This window comes from Phascolarctos cinereus, unplaced genomic scaffold (genome assembly GCF_003287225.1).
Source record: "Phascolarctos cinereus isolate Bilbo 61053 unplaced genomic scaffold, phaCin_HiC Scaffold_4;HRSCAF=312, whole genome shotgun sequence".
NCBI lineage: Eukaryota > Metazoa > Chordata > Mammalia > Diprotodontia > Phascolarctidae > Phascolarctos > Phascolarctos cinereus.
In genome coordinates, this window is record NW_027555847.1 from 49,996,363 (window position 1) to 50,017,302 (window position 20,940).

Genomic DNA, 20,940 nt, shown 5'->3' on the forward strand with positions numbered 1-20,940 from the left:
TATTATAGCCCCCAAAGCAATTGGCACAAAGCCTTATATAGAGGCGATATTCAATAACATGTGATAAATCAATGAACAAATAGTCAATGAGGAAGTTTATTTTAGCCACATAGAGGTGACTGACCATGTCATTCTTACTAGAATAATTCTCAATTTCTTGTGGAGATGAAGGCTGTCTTTACATGGCTAGTATAGCAACAATTTTTCTGCATCCTCATCTCTGTCTATAAGGAAGTTTTTCCAATTTGGCTATTTAGGTAGCCAACATAGCCAGGTTGATTCATGCTTCCCCAAATTAAACATGATATCTCATCCTGCTGACCTCTCCGAGCCCTTTTATCCTACCTTCCTTGTGACATCTTCACCCTTGTTACCTAAGATATATGTTCATATATACAATTTAATTCCTTTCCTCTTCTTATATGAACCTCTAAACAACAACAGGCTTAGCTTTTTATTTGTTTCTTTGTTTGGTGGGGTAAGATGAGTTTTATTGTACCCTCTGACACAGCAATACCACTACTAGGTATGTTTCCAAAGATGATTAGGGAAAAATAAGGAAAGAACCCATATCTTCTAAAATATTTATAGCAGCTCTCTTTGTAAGAATTTGTTGAGTTTTAACTGTTAAATATCCATGTGGAAATCCAATAAGCATTTAGTTGTGTAGACCTACAATTTGGGGGAGTTACAGTGGCTGGGGTCACACAAATACAAATACATACACACACATACAAAAAAACTCTGAAATTATTTCCCTCCATCTCACATTTCTATCCTCTTTCATTTTTCACTTTTTAACCTCATGATCTCCAAAGCTTAAGACAAGGAATTCATAAATGGGTACTTTATTAGGATTGTGGATGAGGAGGAAGGGAAACTTAAAAATTCTTTTTTACTTCCTCGTCAATTTGAGCTCTGCTAACTGTCTCTCATCTATAGCCCATATATAGTCACTGTCCATTTGTAGCCAGGTGTGCCTGTTGGAGAATAGCTACATGTCTAATGGCCAAATCTAAAGAACTGTTTGAGGGCTATTAAATTTATTAATATCATTCACTCTGGCTTGAAATAAACAGAATTAAAGAAACATGTTCAAATTAGAACTAATTTATCTTCATTTTAAAAAGTTGACATTATTGAATCTTCTTGGTCTCCTAATGCCTAAACACCTTATAGGCTTATTCTGTTTATTTTGTTTAATGTAAATGAAAATAAATAAACTTGATACTTGAGTTACCATAGGCCAAAGTTCTGTGTATGTGTGTGTGTCTGTGTGTGTATACGTGTGTGTGTGAAAGAGAGAGAGAGACAGACAGAAAGAGAGAGATGAATCCCTTTGGCACTTTGTTGAAACGTGTCTCAGAATGTTTTTAAATGTGTAATATAAAAATATGATATTACATATGAAACCAATCTTATTGAAATACAGTTAGCTTGATATTATAAATGCAAGTTCAAAAACCCCAGGGTAAATACCTATGCTACAAAACTTTCAGGGATAAGTGGACACTAAAGATGATTGTGTATATGTCTCTAAGTAATTCTCTATACCTAGGCAGTGTCCCTTTGGCAACTGACCGGTTTCTTGCATATGAACCAGAAGATGTTCTTTATGTATATTGCATTTGACCATTTTAGATCATTTGCCTAACTCCATTTGCCAGCATTCTGAAGTATGGCTTCATTTGCCTCTCTTGCATGATTGCATTGGCCTACTGATTCATTTTCGTTCATCTCTTTTCTTACCTGTCCAATCTATACTTCACATAATGAAAAACTAATCTTACTCACACACTGGTCTAATCTGTGTCACTCACCTACTCAAAACCTTTCAGTAGTTGCCTATTAAAGGAACCTGAGGAAAGTCTCCTGTGCTTTAAGCAGATCAATTACAGAGGATTTACAGAAAAACTTGGGTAATAAAGTACAAGATGAGAAAGTACATATGAGTTATGACCTGTACGTGGAGAGTGAGGTCCCACATTGATATACTCACCAATCCATTGAAGCATCAAAGAAGTGTGTAGACATGCATGTAGGGCTAGAGACCAGCCCTATGATTTCACTGCTTTAGGGAGCTCCCAACTTGTATTGATAGAGAGTTGCCAAGAACACTGACTGATTAAGTGTCTTACACAGGTTTACGTAGAATGTGTCAGTGGCAAGACTTGTCCCCAGACCTTGGCTATGATGCTGGCTCTCTACCCACTATTCTTTCTGCCTCTCAGATTCAGATCCAAAGCACAATTACACAAGTCATCTTTAAATTCCTATAATAAAAATGGATTGAAAATATTTTACATGGCCCACATTTTTATCTCCTCAGTAGTATATGTGTTTGTGTATGTTTATATAGCCTATATAGCAAATATACAAATAAATTTGTATTTCTGGCAGAGAAAATAGATTATTTTGTGTGCTTTTTGGAGCATGGGGTAGCTTTGTGATTTTAATACATACAATTAAATTGAGTGAAGATCTGCTTTAAATGAAAATTGAAAACAAATTAAGTAATCATTCAATATAATGTTTGTGAATACAGTTTTCCCATCTACTTTGATAAGCTGGAAAGGGGAAAAAAGGCTGATCTACAAAGCTGGGCCTTTTATTTTCTCAGAGAGAAAAGAGTGAGCTGGCATCATTCAAAATTGGCTATAAAATATTATGTGTAATGCTAATTTGTTTTTTTATATTTGGGTGAGCTCTACATTTATTCCCATAGATCAAGTTTAATCATCTGAAACATCAATTTTCACTACTGCTGAAAACAGAGAATTTTCTCTTAAATAATGATTTTTTTCTGTAGATTTTTTTCTTTTATTCTTTCATGGTATAGCTAAATGAAGCTTTTTATTTGACCTTTGAAAATGTTTGTGTTAATAATACCTTGCTATTTTTTTCCTTGGGTTTAACTGTCTCTAAGTCTTATATTCATAATATGACACATCCATTCTTCCTTAATTTTTAAAAATTTTATGAGTTTAGGAATATGGTCAGTGCTTTAATATCTTAGAAATAGTGATATATAGAATGAAATTATTTTATTTTATGTCTGTTGGATTTGTTTGTTCTGACTCAAGTTTCATGTTTAGTCAAATGAGTTCATATTCAGAAGTTTTCTTGAGGATCTAGTTCAAGTTCAAATGAGAAACTTACAAGGCTTATTAAAATTTTGAAGGCTATATGACATAGTGGATAGAAAGCCTGGCTTGAAGCCAAGAAGATCACCTCCTACTGACCACATGACCCTGAACAAGTCACTTAACCTCTCACTGACCCCAAGCAACTCTTTAAAACTAGGTTTCAGAAGAGATGTAGGTCTGTACTTGTTTGAGAATTTCCTCACTGGGAGTTCCCTGCACCAATAAAATCACAGGTCCAATGTGTGTGTGTGTGACCTAAATCTAAATCCAATTAGCAACTCCCTACCACACTTCCACTCTCAGGGTTCTCAATAATTTCCTGAAATATGAACCTGCAACATTATTTGGATTAAAATAAAGGGTAATAAAACTTGATCCTCTAGCACGTGGTAACTTTTATAGAGTAAAATGAAGGTGACAATATGAAGCATTAATGGGGCAGCTAGGTGGTACAATGAATAGAGTACTAGGCCTGGAGCCAGAGAGACTTATCTGCCTGAATTCATATCTGGCCTCAGACAGTCACTAGCTGTGTGACCTTGGGCACTGACCACTGGATCTTGCAGGCATGTTTGTGTAATTCAATCACTGGCCATTCAACCCCTTTACCAACTTCTAGGATAGTTTTCTTTGTTTGGTATCTTCCACTGTTCCTACGTCCAGATCCAAAAGTTCTCCAACCAGGTGAAAAATGAGAAAGGTGAAAGATACAGTCCAGCGTAATTATTTTATATATTCAATACCAACTAACAGATATAACTATTTTTTATGTTGATAGACCAATAATACATAGCTGAGCCAGGAACAGTGGAAGATGCCTTACCGGGACCCAGAAAATTAAACCACCTATTGCACAGTCTTAAATGATTAAATAAGAAAAAAAATGTAGCTGTGTAAGCAAAAATTATATGAGAAACATCAACCTAGTTACATACAAGACTTGTATTTGTGTCTACATTTCATAGCTTTATTTTCACTCTAGAGTTTTGTAATGTCTTTATCAATAAAAGTAGTAAGTCTCCTCTTAAACTGAGTCAAATTCAACTTCAACATTTTTGTGCTGCCTTCTACCTGTTAATTTACATTCTGTAAAAAAGTGGCCAACCTTCCTTTAAAGGTTTCCAGGCCATATTAATCCTCATGTAAAATATTCATATGTTCTCAATCAATGACCTCCAGCTATTAATGAATTTCAGTAATAGTCTTATTTCTCCCTAGAGATGAGTATTAGAATTAATTATAATTGATTAGAATTTGTTGTAGTAAATTATATTAGCAATCACAGTCATGCTAATAGGATATTGCGAGAGACAGTTGGCATGTATTTTTTTTTTGTCAAAACTAACAACTATAAAATCTTTGACACTTCAGAAATTTAAGCCATGTTGTTATACTGGGATTGATTTTTGTTAATTTGTTTTTTAATCTTCCTTTTTTCACTTTCCTATATTTCTTTTAATATCTGTTATATAACATTATTTGTTTCTGCTTTATATTTTTTGTGCTATAGATAGATGATATGCAGTGGGGCAAAGGAGTTCGAGAAATCCCATCATCAGTCTGCACTTTGCCTTGTAAGCCTGGTCAAAGAAAAAGACCCAGAAGGGAACGCCTTGCTGTTGGACCTGTGAGCCATGTGATGGATATCAGTACCAATCTGATGAGATGACATGTCAACACTGTCCGTATGATAAGCGACCAAATGAAAACCGTACTGGCTGCCAGGATATCCCCATTGTGAAACTTGAATGGCACTCACCTTGGGCTGTTATCCCTGTTTTCTTGGCAATGCTTGGGATTATTGCCACAATTTTTGTAATGGCTACCTTTATTCGTTACAATGACACTCCAATCGTCCGGGCTTCAGGAAGAGAGCTGAGCTATGTCCTGCTGACAGGAATCTTTCTTTGCTACATAATTACCTTCCTGATGATCGCCAAACCTGATGTGGCAGTGTGCTCCTTCAGGCGAGTATTCCTGGGCTTGGGCATGTGTATAAGCTATGCTGCTCTCTTGACTAAAACAAACCGCATTTATCGTATATTTGAGCAAGGCAAGAAATCAGTGACAGCACCAAGGCTAATAAGCCCAACATCACAGCTGGCAATCACTTCCAGTTTAATATCTGTCCAACTTCTAGGTGTTTTCATTTGGTTTGGGGTTGATCCACCGAATATTATTATAGATTATGATGAACACAAGACAATAAACCCTGATCAAGCCAGAGGAGTACTCAAATGTGACATTACAGATCTACAAATCATTTGTTCCTTGGGGTATAGCATTCTCCTCATGGTTACATGCACTGTCTATGCCATCAAGACTCGGGGTGTCCCAGAGAATTTTAATGAAGCCAAACCCATTGGATTCACTATGTATACAACCTGTATAGTATGGCTTGCCTTCATTCCAATATTTTTTGGCACTGCTCAGTCAGCTGAAAAGGTAAGTGAAAATATCTATCAGTAGAATAATATGTCAAGATATTGCATTTCTAATACATGCCATTGTATCCTTTTTTAAAGTAAACTGCAATTAGATTAAGTGCGTAAGACAAATTATTTCTTTATTGAAAATAGCATTGTGAAGAATGGCAAGCACTTTACCAACAATAGTTGCCTAATACATAGTGGAAAAAAGGATGAACTGGGAATCAGGATCTTTATTTTCTTGTCATGGATTTGTTGTTAGTTGTGTTGCTTTAGGCAAATCATTTCACCTCTCCAGTCTCAGTTTCCTCACCCAAAAAACAGAGGCTTGGAATCAGTGAACCATAAATCCTTTTCAGTTCAAAATTTCCGTGACCCATATTTCCAACAAGTGTTGAAGCCATTCTTTTCAGTAATCTATGCTTCATTCCTAATTTGTAGAATACTTGGCAACTGACTATCTCCCTAACTGCAGAGATGTGTTTTAACTAAATCATTTGGATTGTAAGACATAAACTTGCATGTGTCAAAAACAGTGAATATTGCATGAGTCTTCAGTCACTAAGTTCAGCACCAAGAACAGCAAATGGTTTCCAGACAATGAATATTACTCATAAAGAAGCTCATAGGGACTTCCTATAAAATATGTGCTCAAAGAGCATAGTATGTTTCTAACACAGTAGATTTCAATTCCATAATGCATATTTACTGTCTGTGAAACTACCTTGCATTTCATTTCAATGCATCACTTTCCCTGACTGAAGTATGAGTATTAGAAAATACAAGAGGTGGCAGAGAAAGAAGACTGTTTGGATGGGAATGACAAGAATTAAATATTTTTTCCACCTTATAAATGCATTTTTCAAGTGAATTTTCCTTGAACTTCTTTTGTGTGAGAGTATATTTTATCAAATAAATACTATTATATTACAAAATAACATTTTAAAAGATATGAAAAAGATTTACTATGATTCATTATTTTCATTTTAATTAGTCCTTGAAGGATATGAAGGGCAAAAACAATTCCAGTGGCTTTTAACAGGCATTACCTCACTCAATGACTTTTGGGAAATAGTCTGTGGCCTGTAAGGGATCCTCAGAGGCACAGATGTTCTTCTGACATTTCATCTTCTAAAGGAATATGTCTAAGATTATCTTTGTTTTGAAGTTCTAGCCAAAATCTAGGTGGAGGCCTTTAGTATGACCAACAATGGAATCAACATGATGACAAACTGGTGCAAAAGTTTGGGAATTTTGTTTCAAATACCTTGGTGGTTACAGATAGTGTAATTTGAGGATGATGACTACCATCAGACCCAAAGATAGTTGGACTAGTGCAATGTGCAAATTTTCAATCATTTTAGACATTTTCATATCATATCTGTAGAGGTTTCTGTATGGGCTATAATGTTGTAAATGCTTGATTGGTGCAATTAGAGGCAGTGTGTCGCCAAATGGGAACAATGAAATCTTATATGCAAATCCACATACTGTAATATTAGGCATATGGCTGGAGATCCAAAGGAGATCAATTAAAATAGCACATAATGTACATGAAACTATGGGATTTAAATTTTGTATAATGGAAAATGGCCAGATGTAGTGAACAGAATACAGCTGAAGGAATTCAGCTTCTTTATCATCCTACAGATTTGCAATTCGGTTTTATTTATATTTGACAGTTAAAAACTTTAAAATGAGTTCTATTGCAGCAAAAAAAAAGTATTAGGCAGTGAGTTAGGTAGTAACTAATTGTTCTTTCAGATTATGAAATTGGATTTGATTAAACCACAAATATCTTTGGCAACCTTTATGCATTCATTTCACTAACTAATGCAAAAGCACAAGCAAAATATTTTATCTACTTCCAGAATTTTCAAACCAGGTGTTAATCTCCCACTTTTTCAGCAAGGGAGTATGTCCATATCCTGGCAACATTAAAGTGCCCACATAGAACCTCTGCCATATAACCCAGAACAGGGGAATGATTATAGGTGAGCTAAAGGTGGCAGGCCAACAGAGACAGTTCCCAAGGCTTCTGTGAGGCGACACATCTCAGATCTGAACAAGTCTATCACAGAGTAGACAAATATGTTTATAATATTATCTCACTTACCCATGGCACTTTTTTTGTCAACAAAGAATTTTTTCTCACAACTACCCTGTGGGATATCTAGCCTAATGTTACAATAATCATTTTACAGATAAGGAGGCTATGACTTATCCAAAGATACACCACAGTTAATAAGTACGAGACTGAACTCTAGCTGAGGTCTTCAGATTCCAAGTTAAGTGTTCATTGGACTTTATCATTCTGCCTTCCATGAGGAACTCCAGGATGGCTTATATATAATCTAATGATTCAGTTTTCAGGTGGACACAGGTCAGAGAAAAATCCAGGAGACTAGTTTTCTTTTTTGTATCCATGGCAAATTTTATATGTCTCAGAGGAAAAAAAGATGAGACAGATTTGTATGACAACTTTTTACATAGGATGGCCTTGAAGAGAAAGCATGTCCTCTGTAATATAGTCATGTTTTCCCCTTCATTTCTGATTAATGAGGGATCTTTGAAGCAGTAGTGACAGGAAAGACGTCCCTTTCTACCAGCTATCTCTGACCACAAAAGAACAGGCCAACTTAATGTAAAACATGACTGACAGTGTTTTCATCATCTTCTATTATGGCATTTTCTTCACTGAAATAGGTGAGAAGGGTCACCCTTTGAAAAGAAAGATAATCATTCCTTCCTTATGGGGATATTGTCAGAATTCATTTGATAGCTGTCTCTTAAGTGATTTGAACTTCTTGGAAACAGGGCCTTTCCAGATGATAAATTTGTTTATAAAACTGTTAATCCCTACCTGGTATTACCTCTAACCCGTTCGTGTGCATGGGTACATTGTTCATCATAATATAACTTATTCATTTTGTTGCTTTCTGTAATCCACTACTAAATTACATGAGTTGTAGTTGTAATCCCTTAGATCCTAATGACATCCAGGATTACAAACCTTCCTCCAGCCTTTACAATGAAAGAAGGTTAACTACCTAAGACTTTTCATTTTATGAATGAATTCAAAGTATTTCAAGTCTTACTATGTGCCAGACACTATGCTGAGTAGCAGGGCTTCAAAAATAAAGTGGTAATAGTCTTTGTGCTCAAAGAGTTACAATCTAATATTTGGAGACAAGACTTTCTACAGTAGTGGTTGGCAAGGAATGGAGTTTAGATCTGGGAAGTCACAGCAACTGTGGATAGAATAATAAAACAATTGACTAATATGCTCTTTACAGACACAATGGTAGTCTTGATTCATTTAGAGCTATTTGAGTAAGAGGTGCAAAGTAGTAACTGGTAAATGCACAGCTTCAGGACAGGAGGTGACATGAGGGAGTCAACATGGTCCAAAGGAGTTTAAATCTGAGGGGCTTAGCTCCTCATGGTCTTGGTTTCTTGGTGGAATAACAGTGCATTAGGTAGCTTTGGCAAGGAAATCATATTCTAGGGAGTTCAGGGTATCTGATGTTGTCATCTACTAGATGACAGCTAAGGGTATGTGCATAAATCAAAATCCATTTCAGCCAAACAATTGAAGATTTTTGTTGCCATCCTGATACACACACACACACACATACATATGTATGTGTGTGTGTGTGTGTGTGTGTATATACTTATATAATGTGGTTTCCCTTGAGGGAAAGGCAGCAGAACTATCATATCACCATGAGAGAGAGAGAGAGAGAGAGAGAGAGAGAGAGAGAGAGAGAGAGAGAGAGAGAGAGAGAGAGAGAGAGAACCTGTTGTTTTCTTGTTCATGTAAGTTCCTGAGGGTTAAGACTGTGTCTTATTTGTCATTCTGTCACCCTATCTATAGAGAGATGATTGATAGCAAACATTGAAATGAATAACTGTTGTGAGATAAAGAAAAAAAGTTCAAATACCAATTAATGCAATATGCATCAAGTAAGACTTCCTATTTTTGGAGAGTTTTGCAAGCTGTTATGGACTCCAGGTATTTTGTTTGATTTAGAATATCATTACAAATGGGAATTATTCATTGCCCTTCTTTTTTCCTCTATTGTCCTCTTTCCCCGGACTTCATTTTGATGCAATAGTATGGAAGCTTCACTTTGGCTGAAGAATGCCGGAGGAAAATGGATGTCATTCCAGGGAATGGTTCAATGTGAAGTCATGCACAGAGGGTTACTCTAATAGGTATATGAAGGAGTTATTGAAACTTTGCTTTGGTCATTTGGGTTTGTTCATTTTTCTAGGTACAAACTCATTCTTTTGTTTCTTGGTCCATTATGACTACTGTGGTATCTAAATTCTGTTCAGATTCTCCATATAAAACACCATCCCTCACCCTCATACCATCCTGTACATTTGGGAACTCTTGATGGTGTCCTCTATGCTGGGGTGATGGTACTCTCTGCACCATACCCCATCTTTCTTCTTGAATTCTACTGTGGAACACTCACTTGATTTCTTTTCCACTAATTTAGAGAATTGGAGACTTTATCAGGTTAGTCCCATGAGGCAAAATAGCTGTTTCAGGAAGTAAAATGTAATAAATGTGTAAATCAAAACTAGGAAAGAAATCTAATAAGTTAATGAAGATTTCTGTTTGTTTGAGTGAATGGTCCATATCAAGGGTATGGCTTTTATAAAGACAAGAAAGGACAGAGCATGAGAATTTCCTGTCCTAAGTGAAAAACCAAATGTTCAAGTGTCAGGACATTGAGAAAGAATAGGAATTATCAGAGGAATCTGTGAATTGTGCTTCCCTTTCTGCCACATAAACATAAAAGTGTAATGAGTGAGATAAGGCTCTTGACTCAGGGTAAAGTATTAGCAAATAAGAACACCATGTTAATAATTGTAATCATCCAATTCTTAGATTTTTTTTTAATTGTTGTATACCTAGTGCCTAACAGAGTACCTGGTAAACAGCAGATGTTGAATAAATATGTGCTGGATAAATGAATGAACAATAAGAGTGATAATAAAAAAAATGTTGGCACTTATCTGGAGATAGAAGATAGATGATAGAGACTGACAGATGGAGCACTTATTAAGTGCCTGCTATGTGGCAGGCAGAACCTTATGATTGGCATATGTTTGCTGATTTGATCTTCACAGCAAATTCTTTAGGAAGAGGTACCTCTGACATGTTATCTTATATTCAAAAGAAGAGCAGGGGGAAACAAATACCACAGTAAAAATCCATCTTGAGGGGGCAGCTAAGTGGCACAGTGGATAGAGCTCTGGCCTTGGAGTCAGGAAGACCTGAGTTCTAATGTGGCCTTGGACACATAACACTTACTAGCTGTGTGATCCTGGGCAAGTCACTTAACCCCCATTGCCTCACTGAAAAAAACCCCATCTTAATGAAGTTAACATGTGTTACCATCTCCTTGAGTTTTCTCTGACAGCATAGGAAAGAACAGCAATGAGTGGGTATTCTATGTGTTGAAGAAACTTTCTTTAGTGTCCCAATAACTCACTAATGATAGAGTTGGTACACAGTTACACAACCATCATCCCTTTAGGAAGTCAGGCTCCAGCCTGAACTGCTTTTTTCTGAACATAGTGCTTCATTTGCTATTGAACTGTAAGCACTTCCTAACGATCACAGCTGTGCTCAGCTTTCTGCTCATGGGTTTTTGGAGTTCAAGGTAGCTGACAATGTTCTCACACCATCTGCTACCCAGCTAAGGGCCTTTAAGTAGCACATCTTGTTAACCTGCACCTTCAGTAAGTGTCTGCCCCTAACATGACACCAGATTTGGCCTAATTGTTTTGACAGTATAGCCACTGTGAATTCTCAGAGGACATGCAGTTACCTTGTTCAGTAAGTGAACAGCCTCAAATGATTGCTAGTCCTATTTCAGAGTCCATGGTGATTTTCCATACGTAATATCAAAATGGTACTCCTATACTTCAAGAAGCTGTGATTTCATCAGTGTAGGGAGGGAACTCCTAGTGTGTGAATTCCCTCCACTAATGAAGATCACAACCAATCTATGATGTAGGAGTTGAGTGAGATATATAGAGGTTAAAGGACTGTCCCTGATTACTCAGCTAATAAGTGTCAGAGACAGTCTTCAAACTCTAATCCCAGCATGCTATGTACTGAAACCACATTTACCTTACCCATTTACCTTAACAGGTAAATTGTACTAGTGGTTGCAGGGAGATTTGAATTTCTAATATCAGATATGTGCTTATGTGCTCATGGCATACATGCTGAGGAGGAGCTACATGGAATCAATAAAGCCCACTAACTGTATGTAGATATTTGAGCATAGAGTACTCAAGTAGTGCAATAAGGCTGAATTACAAGTTTTTGGGGGGCAGTTACTGTGTCTCATATATATCTATACCTTTCAAAAGTACCTAGCACAAGTCTTTTGACTTAGAGAGAGAGAGAGACAGAGACAGAGACAGAAAGAGATATTCAAAATTATTGGAAACAATTTCTAATGTACTGTTTTTGTGTCATGGGATAAAATCAGCTAATTACAGTTTGTAAGCCACCTGGGGGAAACTGTCCCCACTTTCAAGTTTCTAGTCCATCTTTTAGCAAGTAACATAAAAGGGGTTAAAATACCTAAAATGATAAAGAGGCATCAATGGATGTCCACACCTAGAAGAGCTTGGTTCCTAAACCAGATAATCCCAGAACAGTTTTTGATGGTTTGCTCTTTGCATCCAAACCCTTGGGAATTTATATGGCTGAAATCAGCTGCCCAGTTTTGTCTGTTTCATTGTATTTCTCTGGGAACTCTCCCAGTACTCCTTCAGATTGGCCAGGGAAGATATGATGGCCAAATAGCATTGCTAATGAGACATGAGTTAGTGTGTAGCACTGGGCATGTAAGTAGATTAACAGAAGACTTTTTTTTCTTAATAACTGCATGTGAGGCTGGCAAGAAATCCTCTTGATTTTCAGCTCCTAAAGAAGGCTTCCTGGAAATGGAAGAAGCTGCCATCTGCATTTCATCATTTAAATCTAGCTCCCTGAATATGAAAGTTAAAATAAAGTATGGAATAAAATGATCTTTAGGGGTGATGTTGAACATACATCTGCCTTAGATAACAGAGGCACTGGGGTCTGTTACAGGATCTCTGGTGCCTAAAATTGAAAATTGTTTTACGTAACTCTGTTCTAACATTTAGCTTTACGTGTTGAGTGACTGTTTAGCATCTTGCAAATTGTGAGCTTTATGGTTCTAAGACTCTCTTTGCAGAGGCTGGAAAGAAAGCAAGATTTACAGGAAGCTTACAGCCAGTCCTTCACATTTGTTGTATCTTTTCTTTTAGCAAATGGATTTTGGCAAAAGGATCCCTGCTTTAACAAATCATTATTAGTCTTCTTGGAAGGTTGTGTGACTTGGTAGATAAAGAGCAAGCCCTGGCGTTAGAAAGACCTGGGTCTTCTAGCTATGAAGATTCCCTAGCTCTATGACCATGGACAAGTAATTAAGTCACTTGACATCCAAGTACTCCAGGAAATTCCTCAAGATCATGAAATATAAATAAGCCAATTGTTGGAATCATAGGATCATAGATTTAGAGCTGGAAGAAACTCTCGTTGCAGAGGACCAGAAACTTTAAGAGACTTAGCCAAGGTCACACAAAGCAGATATTCAAAGCCATGTTCTCTGACTCTTGCCTATACCACTTTGCCTTCTGGTAGATCAGGATTTTCATTCCAGGAGTTCCCTATACTGATGAAAACCCAATTCTAGATCCAACCATGCCATTATAAATGGTCTTCCAGGGCTGAATAAATTTTCAAAGTTATCTACTAGGATCCCACAAATGATTTAAAATTCCTTGGACGTTAAGGCAGCATATCAGTATTCTAAAAAGATGCTATAAATGCAGCAACTCTTAATGTCTACAAACTGAGTCAGACCACAAATTAAGCAATACTCCTTAGCCAGGGAGTGATCCACTTACCCTAGGAAAGAGTGGATTACCTTTTCCTCATATACTGAAAGTCAGGTTGCATTTTACAATTTCTTTGTTTTTCTTTGGGAAAGGTGTGTTTTAATCACAGAGTGAATTTTGCCTTTCCCAGTCACCATGGCAATGATATAGTCTTTGACTGACAGGTTCAACAGGCTCATAATACAATAAAATATGGGGGTGTGTAATTGTTATTGTTGAACCAGAGTGGTAATAATGGGTGCTCTTATATTTTAAAGTCCTTTCATGGTTTTAATAAGTACTGTATTTATGTTATTGCATAATTATATGCGTGAGCCCAATTGCTGCCGTCTGGGAGTGAGGTTCCCATGCTGGCACAGGCTGTAATTGAGGTGTAACTGCTAGTAGGCTGAGAGCCATGCAATAATTGGGCTGTGATTCAGTTTCATCATATTGCCACTCAAAACCCAGCCTTGTCCTCTAGCTGAAAGCTGGAGGGAAGAAAGGATAAGAAGAATTTCAAATTGAAAACTTTGGCCCAGTCAGTAAGATGTAAACAATATTAATAATAACAATAGCAACACCTCAGTCACAACTCTTGCATAAAATTGGGGCATGCTAGCCTTTGGATTGTTCACCCATCTCTTTGATAAACTGTCTGGACAGCTTTCCTGGATCTGGGGTTTGGGAGACAAAATTCACAAGTCTGGCTGTTAGACCATTTCTGAGAGTGGCAGGAAAAGGATGTTTTCCCCCATTCCTTGGAAACCTTCAAAGAGTGTTTTTTATTTCCTCTGCCCCTGAGAGAAAACTGATGACCCTTTAAGGAAATCTCAACTGGTTGGCAGAGAAACAGCTTCACCAGACTGGTGACTGGATGAACGGAGAAAGCACTGGTCTATGTGTCAGAAGGAGTAGGTTATAATCCTGCTTCCGCTGTGTGATTCTGAGCAAACCACCTTAGTCTCCAGGCCACTGTTGCCACATCTATTCAAAGCACAAGCTTAGATCATTTAAAAAATGTCCCAGTCCCTTTGAGATTGAACATTCTGTGCCTCCTATATAGAAAGAATATTAAAAAAGTGAGACCTCTTTGTTTTAAACAAGCAAAGCACATTTGAATGATTATTGTCCTTTGAAGGAGTCAGCATGAGTACCAAATGCTTGTTCAGTGAGGAAGCCCCTCCAGATATACATTACGAACCACAAAAAAAATTGAGTTCTTTATAATCATAACATTTTTACCCTAAATATTATGATCCATCCACTTTCTTCTCCAGACTTTGCTATATATTTAGAGTATTACCCAAAGTCAAAGGCATTCAATAAAGACAAACATTTGACACCAATGAAGGTATTCAGAGAAGCAGAGAGAAAAAAATGCTAGATGTAGTCAGAAACCTTGGACACAGTGAATGATCTTGGGCGGCCACTTAATCTCTTAAAGACTAGAGATAGCGCAAATTTTAGAGGCAATGTATAGTGGAAGGAGAACCCGCTTAGGCAGAGTCTAGAAGACCTGTGATGAAATCTCACCTCTGATTCATACTGAGTATCTGACCGTGGGCAAGTAATCTGACCTCTCAGTCTATTTAGGCACCAAGATGCAGAACAAATGTAGATTTGCATCTTTATCACTGGAAGCTCCCTTCACCATTCAAATTACAGTTCTACATTAAAAGCAAAATGAAACAACATTTCTGAACCACATATCTCCCAAGCTTGTTCTGTGGAAATTATCAAAAAAAACCCAAAACCAGTTCCATAACTGTGTTGAACAATTGCAATTTCATTGCAATATGCATGTAGCCACTACTTCTTTTAAGGAGACAACCTCGAACAAGATATACGTTGTAGTACATCTGTATACATATACATGTTTATATGTACATATATTTACATACATATATGTATTTTCATCAAAATAAATTTTGCCATGTGTGTGTAAGCAAAATAAATTTTACCTAGCCAGATAATTTGGGAGATTCATAACTGACTAGAAATACATTGTGAGTCAAAACTTCAAAACTGTGCCATAATAACCAAAAAGCTAACACCAACTTACACTGTATAATCATAGGATGCAGAATCAGAGGGAGGATAAATCCCCTCTACTCTGCCCTATTACGGTCACATCTGGAACTTGTTTTCAGTTCTGGGCCCATCATTTCAAGAAGGACATTAGAAAACTACAATAGGTCCAAAAGAGGATGACCTGGATGGTGAAATGACTCAAGAACATACCAGATGAGACTCAACTGAAAAAACTGGAGGTGTTTGGTCTGGAAAAAATTAGATGAAGAGAGACATGATAGCTGTATTCAAGCCTTTGAAGGGTTATCATGCAAAAGAGGGATTAGATTTTTCTGCTTGGTCCCAGATGGCAGAACTAAGCAATGTCTGAGACTTTCAGTGAGGCAGATTACCGGTCAATGTAAAGAAAACGCCCTCACAATTAGAGCAGTTCAAAAGTAGAATAGGCTGCCTTGTGGGGCAGTAGATTGTCCGTCATGATTGGCCTTTAAAACAGGTGGAAAGTCCATCTCAGAAATGCTTCCAAGGGAATTTCTGTTAAGGTATGAGTGGGACTAGAAAAAATCCTGAAAAAGATCAACAAAATTGAGGTCAACGAATTCTCAAATACAGTGAATTCCTGGCACATGATAAGTGACTAATAGATGGCTGTTACTGGCTGAATGAGTGAGCATGGAAGTAGAGTGTCCATCAGATGCCTACACAATGAAATGGCAAAGGAGTGGAAAGATGACTGTACTATCAAAAGAACTGTCTTATAGTCCCAGCTCTGCCACACAACGAACTTTTGTATAAAAAGAGAAGACTGGACTAGGGGAATTCTGGGGTCAGTCCTCATATTGATTGCAAACAGCTGCCATGTGCTGAGTAGAAATAAGTCAATAGAGGATGAATGGGGGAGGAATATGACATAGTTTCAACTGGTAGCATTTTGTCTGGATATTATGTTTCCTTCTATTGCAGTGGCTTGCTTTTGGAAGGCACAGTTTGCAGTGACTTCTCCCAAAATCAGCCTTTCCATTTCTTTACATTCTCACCTTAGATTTTTCCCACTTTCTCACGGAATATATCAATATATTTCGTTCACCAAATGGAAGCCTCACTTTCTCTAAGGTAAAAGTTTAATCACAAAGTAGAATATAGGCCACTTTCAGCTGATAGGGTATGTTGAGATTATAGTGGATAGAATACTAAAAATAAAACAAGTCCCAGTGTCCCTATCACAAAGGAAAACCCTACTTCCTTTGCCCCACATGCTTTAAGGGGTCTTTGTGTTCCTAGACTTTGATTATAGCAGTCTTGAAGCTGTCCTCCAGGAGCTTTTAAATAATCTATTACATTTTAGACCCAGAATAATTGAAAAATTAATCATGTTACCTTTTTTATTCTGACTTGAGAGAATGCTAATTGTCATTCTTTAGCATGTACTTAGATATACTCCAAAGAAGGTGAGACAAAAAAAAATAGCTTGATGAGGTAGGACCATTCTTTTTTGAAAAAATAATTTATAGGCAGTACTAAGATAATCAATAATTGAATTTTGTGGATAAAAATGGAATAGTGATGACTTGAAACATGGATTTATCTTTACATAAAAATTAGTACCCTGAATATAAATTATGTCTACAGTCAGTGCTTCATACAAAATGCTAGGACCTGGTAATTAATATTCTTTCCTGCATATGATTCTGTTTTAGAATACAAGTCATAGATAGTTAGAAATGAAAGGAACCTTAGAAATTATCTATTTGGATCCACTCATTTTATATGGGGTGAACTGATGCCTAGGGAGGGTTAAGTGACAGACAGAGAGAGAGAGAAGAGAGAGGAGAGAGAGAGAGAGAGAGAGAGAGAGGCAGAACCAAGTTTCCCCTTCTCCTGCCACAGGCAATTCCTGTTAGTGCACTTTGGTAAATAAGTAGTGAGCATTAGCAATACTCTCATGCTTTAAAATGCTAACGGCCACGTGACCCACCATCTGTTATGAACGTTGCTTTGGAAAGGGCTTCCCTTCTCAGGCAACAGCCCTCAGGAACTTTTAGCAAGTGGCCAACAGGATGCTATGGCAAGCTGAACCTCATTTAAGAAACAAAAAACTTTGCTCAAAGGAGATATATGAAGTTTTGAAGTATAGTTTGGTGGTGGTGGGGACACTAACTTAGAACAAATATGTAATCCCATCAAAATGACATTTGTATATTGACGATATAAGTCTTAATCATAATTCTCACCATGCAAGACTAACAAGTATTCCTGTAGATAGGATGAAATTACGTTACCTTCCCAAGGTTTCTTGGGGCACACCTTGACAGTAGGCTGCACAACCAGAAAGAGAGAAAAAGAAGGGAGTGTGCAATAGAGGGGAGAAAGGGGAAAGTAGAAGAGATGGGAAAGAAAGAGAGAAAGCAAAAGAGAGACAGAGAGACAGAGAGACAGAGAGAAGAGATTTGTAAAGGAAGAAAATTGGGGGCAACATGTGCAATCCCATAAGCAGGAAGTCAGGTGGAAAGGATAAGAAAACATCCTTGATCCCTTCAGGTAGAAGTAGACAGTTCTTGCTTCATGTGAGTGGACTATGCCACAGAAGTAAAGGTAAAGTGATTTTATGTAATGCAAATTGGCCTCAGACTTGGGGAAGGGAGAGAGGAAGGCAGAAAGTGCCATGAAGGGAGGGGCCTGCCATTCAAGGACACACGGAGGCTGAGGATAGACACAGTACCAGAGCATGGACAGACTGAAAACAGATCGTTGGGATACACGTGCAGGCAGCTGGGCAGAGTAGGACTAAAGTTTCCTCTCCTGGTACTGGAGGTCTCAAGCCAAGCCCCCACAATGACAGCAGTGCCTGTGGCTATGGCTGTGGCTAATGAAGGTCTAACGAAGTCTCTCTGTGTATCCATTCTGCTTCCACTTAAAGGGTTTTTTTATTTACTTTTGTAATTTTTTGGTGGATGTGGGAGGCCGTGGAGTTCCAAGCCGAGGGGCATGAAAAAAGAGAGAGAGCACAGTCCTATGCAGTAAAGTTAACATAGGTTTTTTTATTGTTGTTATGCTTATTTCTTTCCAAATTCTTTATGTAAAGTCATGATTTGAATTTATGTAAAGCAAGAATGGTATGTAATTAAAACTACCACACAAAACCTTTCTTCTTAATATATTTTCTTATTCAACTATTTATTAATGTTTGAGTCCATTTCATTTCTGCTTTGGGATTCTAACTTCCTTGAGGCCAGGGCCACAACTTACCCACCCATCTTTTTAATTAATTAACACAGTTCTCTACAAAAAAGGGGCACTTAATAAATGTTATGATTTCTTTTTTAATTAACTGATTCTTTCCCTTCTTTGGAATCCTGTTGTTTCAGAGCTGCCTCTTTTATTGGTCCAGGCCTGAATGAACCTTCTTGTTCTTATGTTCTGATTTCCTCTTTTGGCACAACTTTGACTCTGCTGCTCAGGTGATCTTATGTCTCTGACCAGATCCTGAGTTTTTCAGAAACAGACATTGTGCTTCCCTCCTGGACGTGTGTTGGTGATAGTGATGTTGGTGCCAATGAGGCCTTCTTATTGGACTGGCAGGGGAAGGAGTGTGCCAATGGTTGCATATGTATACCCCATCTGGGCACCCCACTTTCTGCTAACATCCCAGACAACACTCAAAAAGTGGTGTCAGCAGTCCTGGATTGAATGCCCATTCTACCACTTACTGCCTTGTGACCTTGGGAAAGTCACTTTACTTCTTCAGAAATCAGTTTCTTGGTTTATGAATTAACAGGTTTGTACTCTGCAATACTTAAAGTCCTTTCTAATTTCAAAATCATATGATCCTAGGAGTGCAAAAACTTACTTCTCAGACCATGCTTACTGACAAGTCAGCTGCTTTTTTTTCCTTCTAAACATGGACAGTGATTAACAGTCATCTAATTGGACATATTCACATTTCCTATAGTCAGCTTATAATACTATGTATGCTAATTGTCAGGATTTTTCATTTATCTTACTTTTTTTAATGTACATGAGCAGATGATATGATCAATTAGTATTTATATATTTTAATAAGTTTACATGTCCTCTATCAACATCTCCAGCTGTTAATAATGATCAATAAGGTCAAGCCTTGTTGTAGTGTTCAAGTCCTTCCTGCCCTGTAGCCAGTGCCAAGTAGATGAGAAATCCTTAATCCCAAGGATCTCCACATCCTGTACTATAGCATCTCTGCCACAGTAGATGTGCTTGTTTCCTTGCTAAGTTTGTTAAATGGACATTCAGAAAGCATGTTAGTAAATGCTAAAATTAAAAAGAAAGGAAGGAAGGAAAGAAAGGAAGGAAGGAAAAGAAAGGAAGGAAGAAAAAAGACAAGTGAAAATTGTACCTTTTGCTAGGAAACTGTAGTCTGAAAGCACTGGGACAAGAGTGGTGTTTATGTATTAATCTACTTTTTAAAAAATTTTTTGGGAACCAAGATGGTAGAGTGAAAGCAGTGCCTTGCTTGAGCTCTCCCCCAAACCCCTCCAAATATTTGTTAAAAAATGGCTCTAAACAATTTCTAGAACAGCAGAACCCACAAAAAGAATGAAACAAATTTCCAGCCCAAGACATCCTGATTGGTTGATTGGAAAAGTCTATCTCCCTGGGCTGGGAGAGTTTAGTGTGGGTGCGCAGGCAAACACCAAGCCTCAGTAAACCTAGAGTAGGCCTCAGGGGACTGAATCATGGGCAGCTGTGGTGGTTTCCAGATTTCTTAACACACAAATGCCAAAGACAACCTAGAAGGTCAGTAGGAAGGGTGTACCTGACCGCGTTGAGAGATAACCTTGATATCAGCCTCAGTCATGGTACTGCCCCAGGGCAGCAGCTAATTCCAGAGCTCTTGGCCCACAGTCAGTGAGGGGATAGTGCGGGTGATTAGAGGGGGATTTCAGGGATTCTTTGCTGGTTCTGAGGCAGGATTCTCTTGCTTTGCCCATGCCTGGATCTGGGTCTCAGTTCTGAGTGGCAATCCTGCGGTGAGGAAGAGCGCTGGAATGGTGGAGCTCGTAGTGGCAATGGAGAGGAATCCTCTTCATAGTTCTGAGGCAAAAAAAGAGTGCTTCTGGTCACTCTTAGACCAGAACCCAGGCCAGGAAAGAACTAAACACCTTTCCCTTGATCATACCACCTTGGATGAACTGAAAATTTATAGGTCCCTAGAAGTATCTCTGAAAACAGCTGCACAAAACCCCCAAAGCTTGGGACAGTGCATTCTCCATACTGGAAGCAGACCCCTACCTTAACAAAGAGTTTATAACTCAAGTAATTGGCTTGGATCATGAGCAAACTGTGCAAAAAAAGTCAGACCATAGAATCTTTCTTTGGTGACAAAGAAGATCAAAACATAGAACCGGAAGACA

General features: G+C 37.8%; 1 protein-coding gene across 1 annotated transcript in view; it reads left to right on the plus strand.

Moving 5' to 3' along the window:
* GRM7 (glutamate metabotropic receptor 7) overlaps window positions 1-20,940 on the plus strand; it is a 960,751-nt gene that overhangs the window by 738,080 nt on the left and 201,731 nt on the right. The window contains 2 exon segments of the mRNA XM_020973801.2: window positions 4,657-4,732; window positions 4,735-5,591. Coding sequence (XP_020829460.2) covers window positions 4,657-4,732; window positions 4,735-5,591 — 933 coding nt within the window.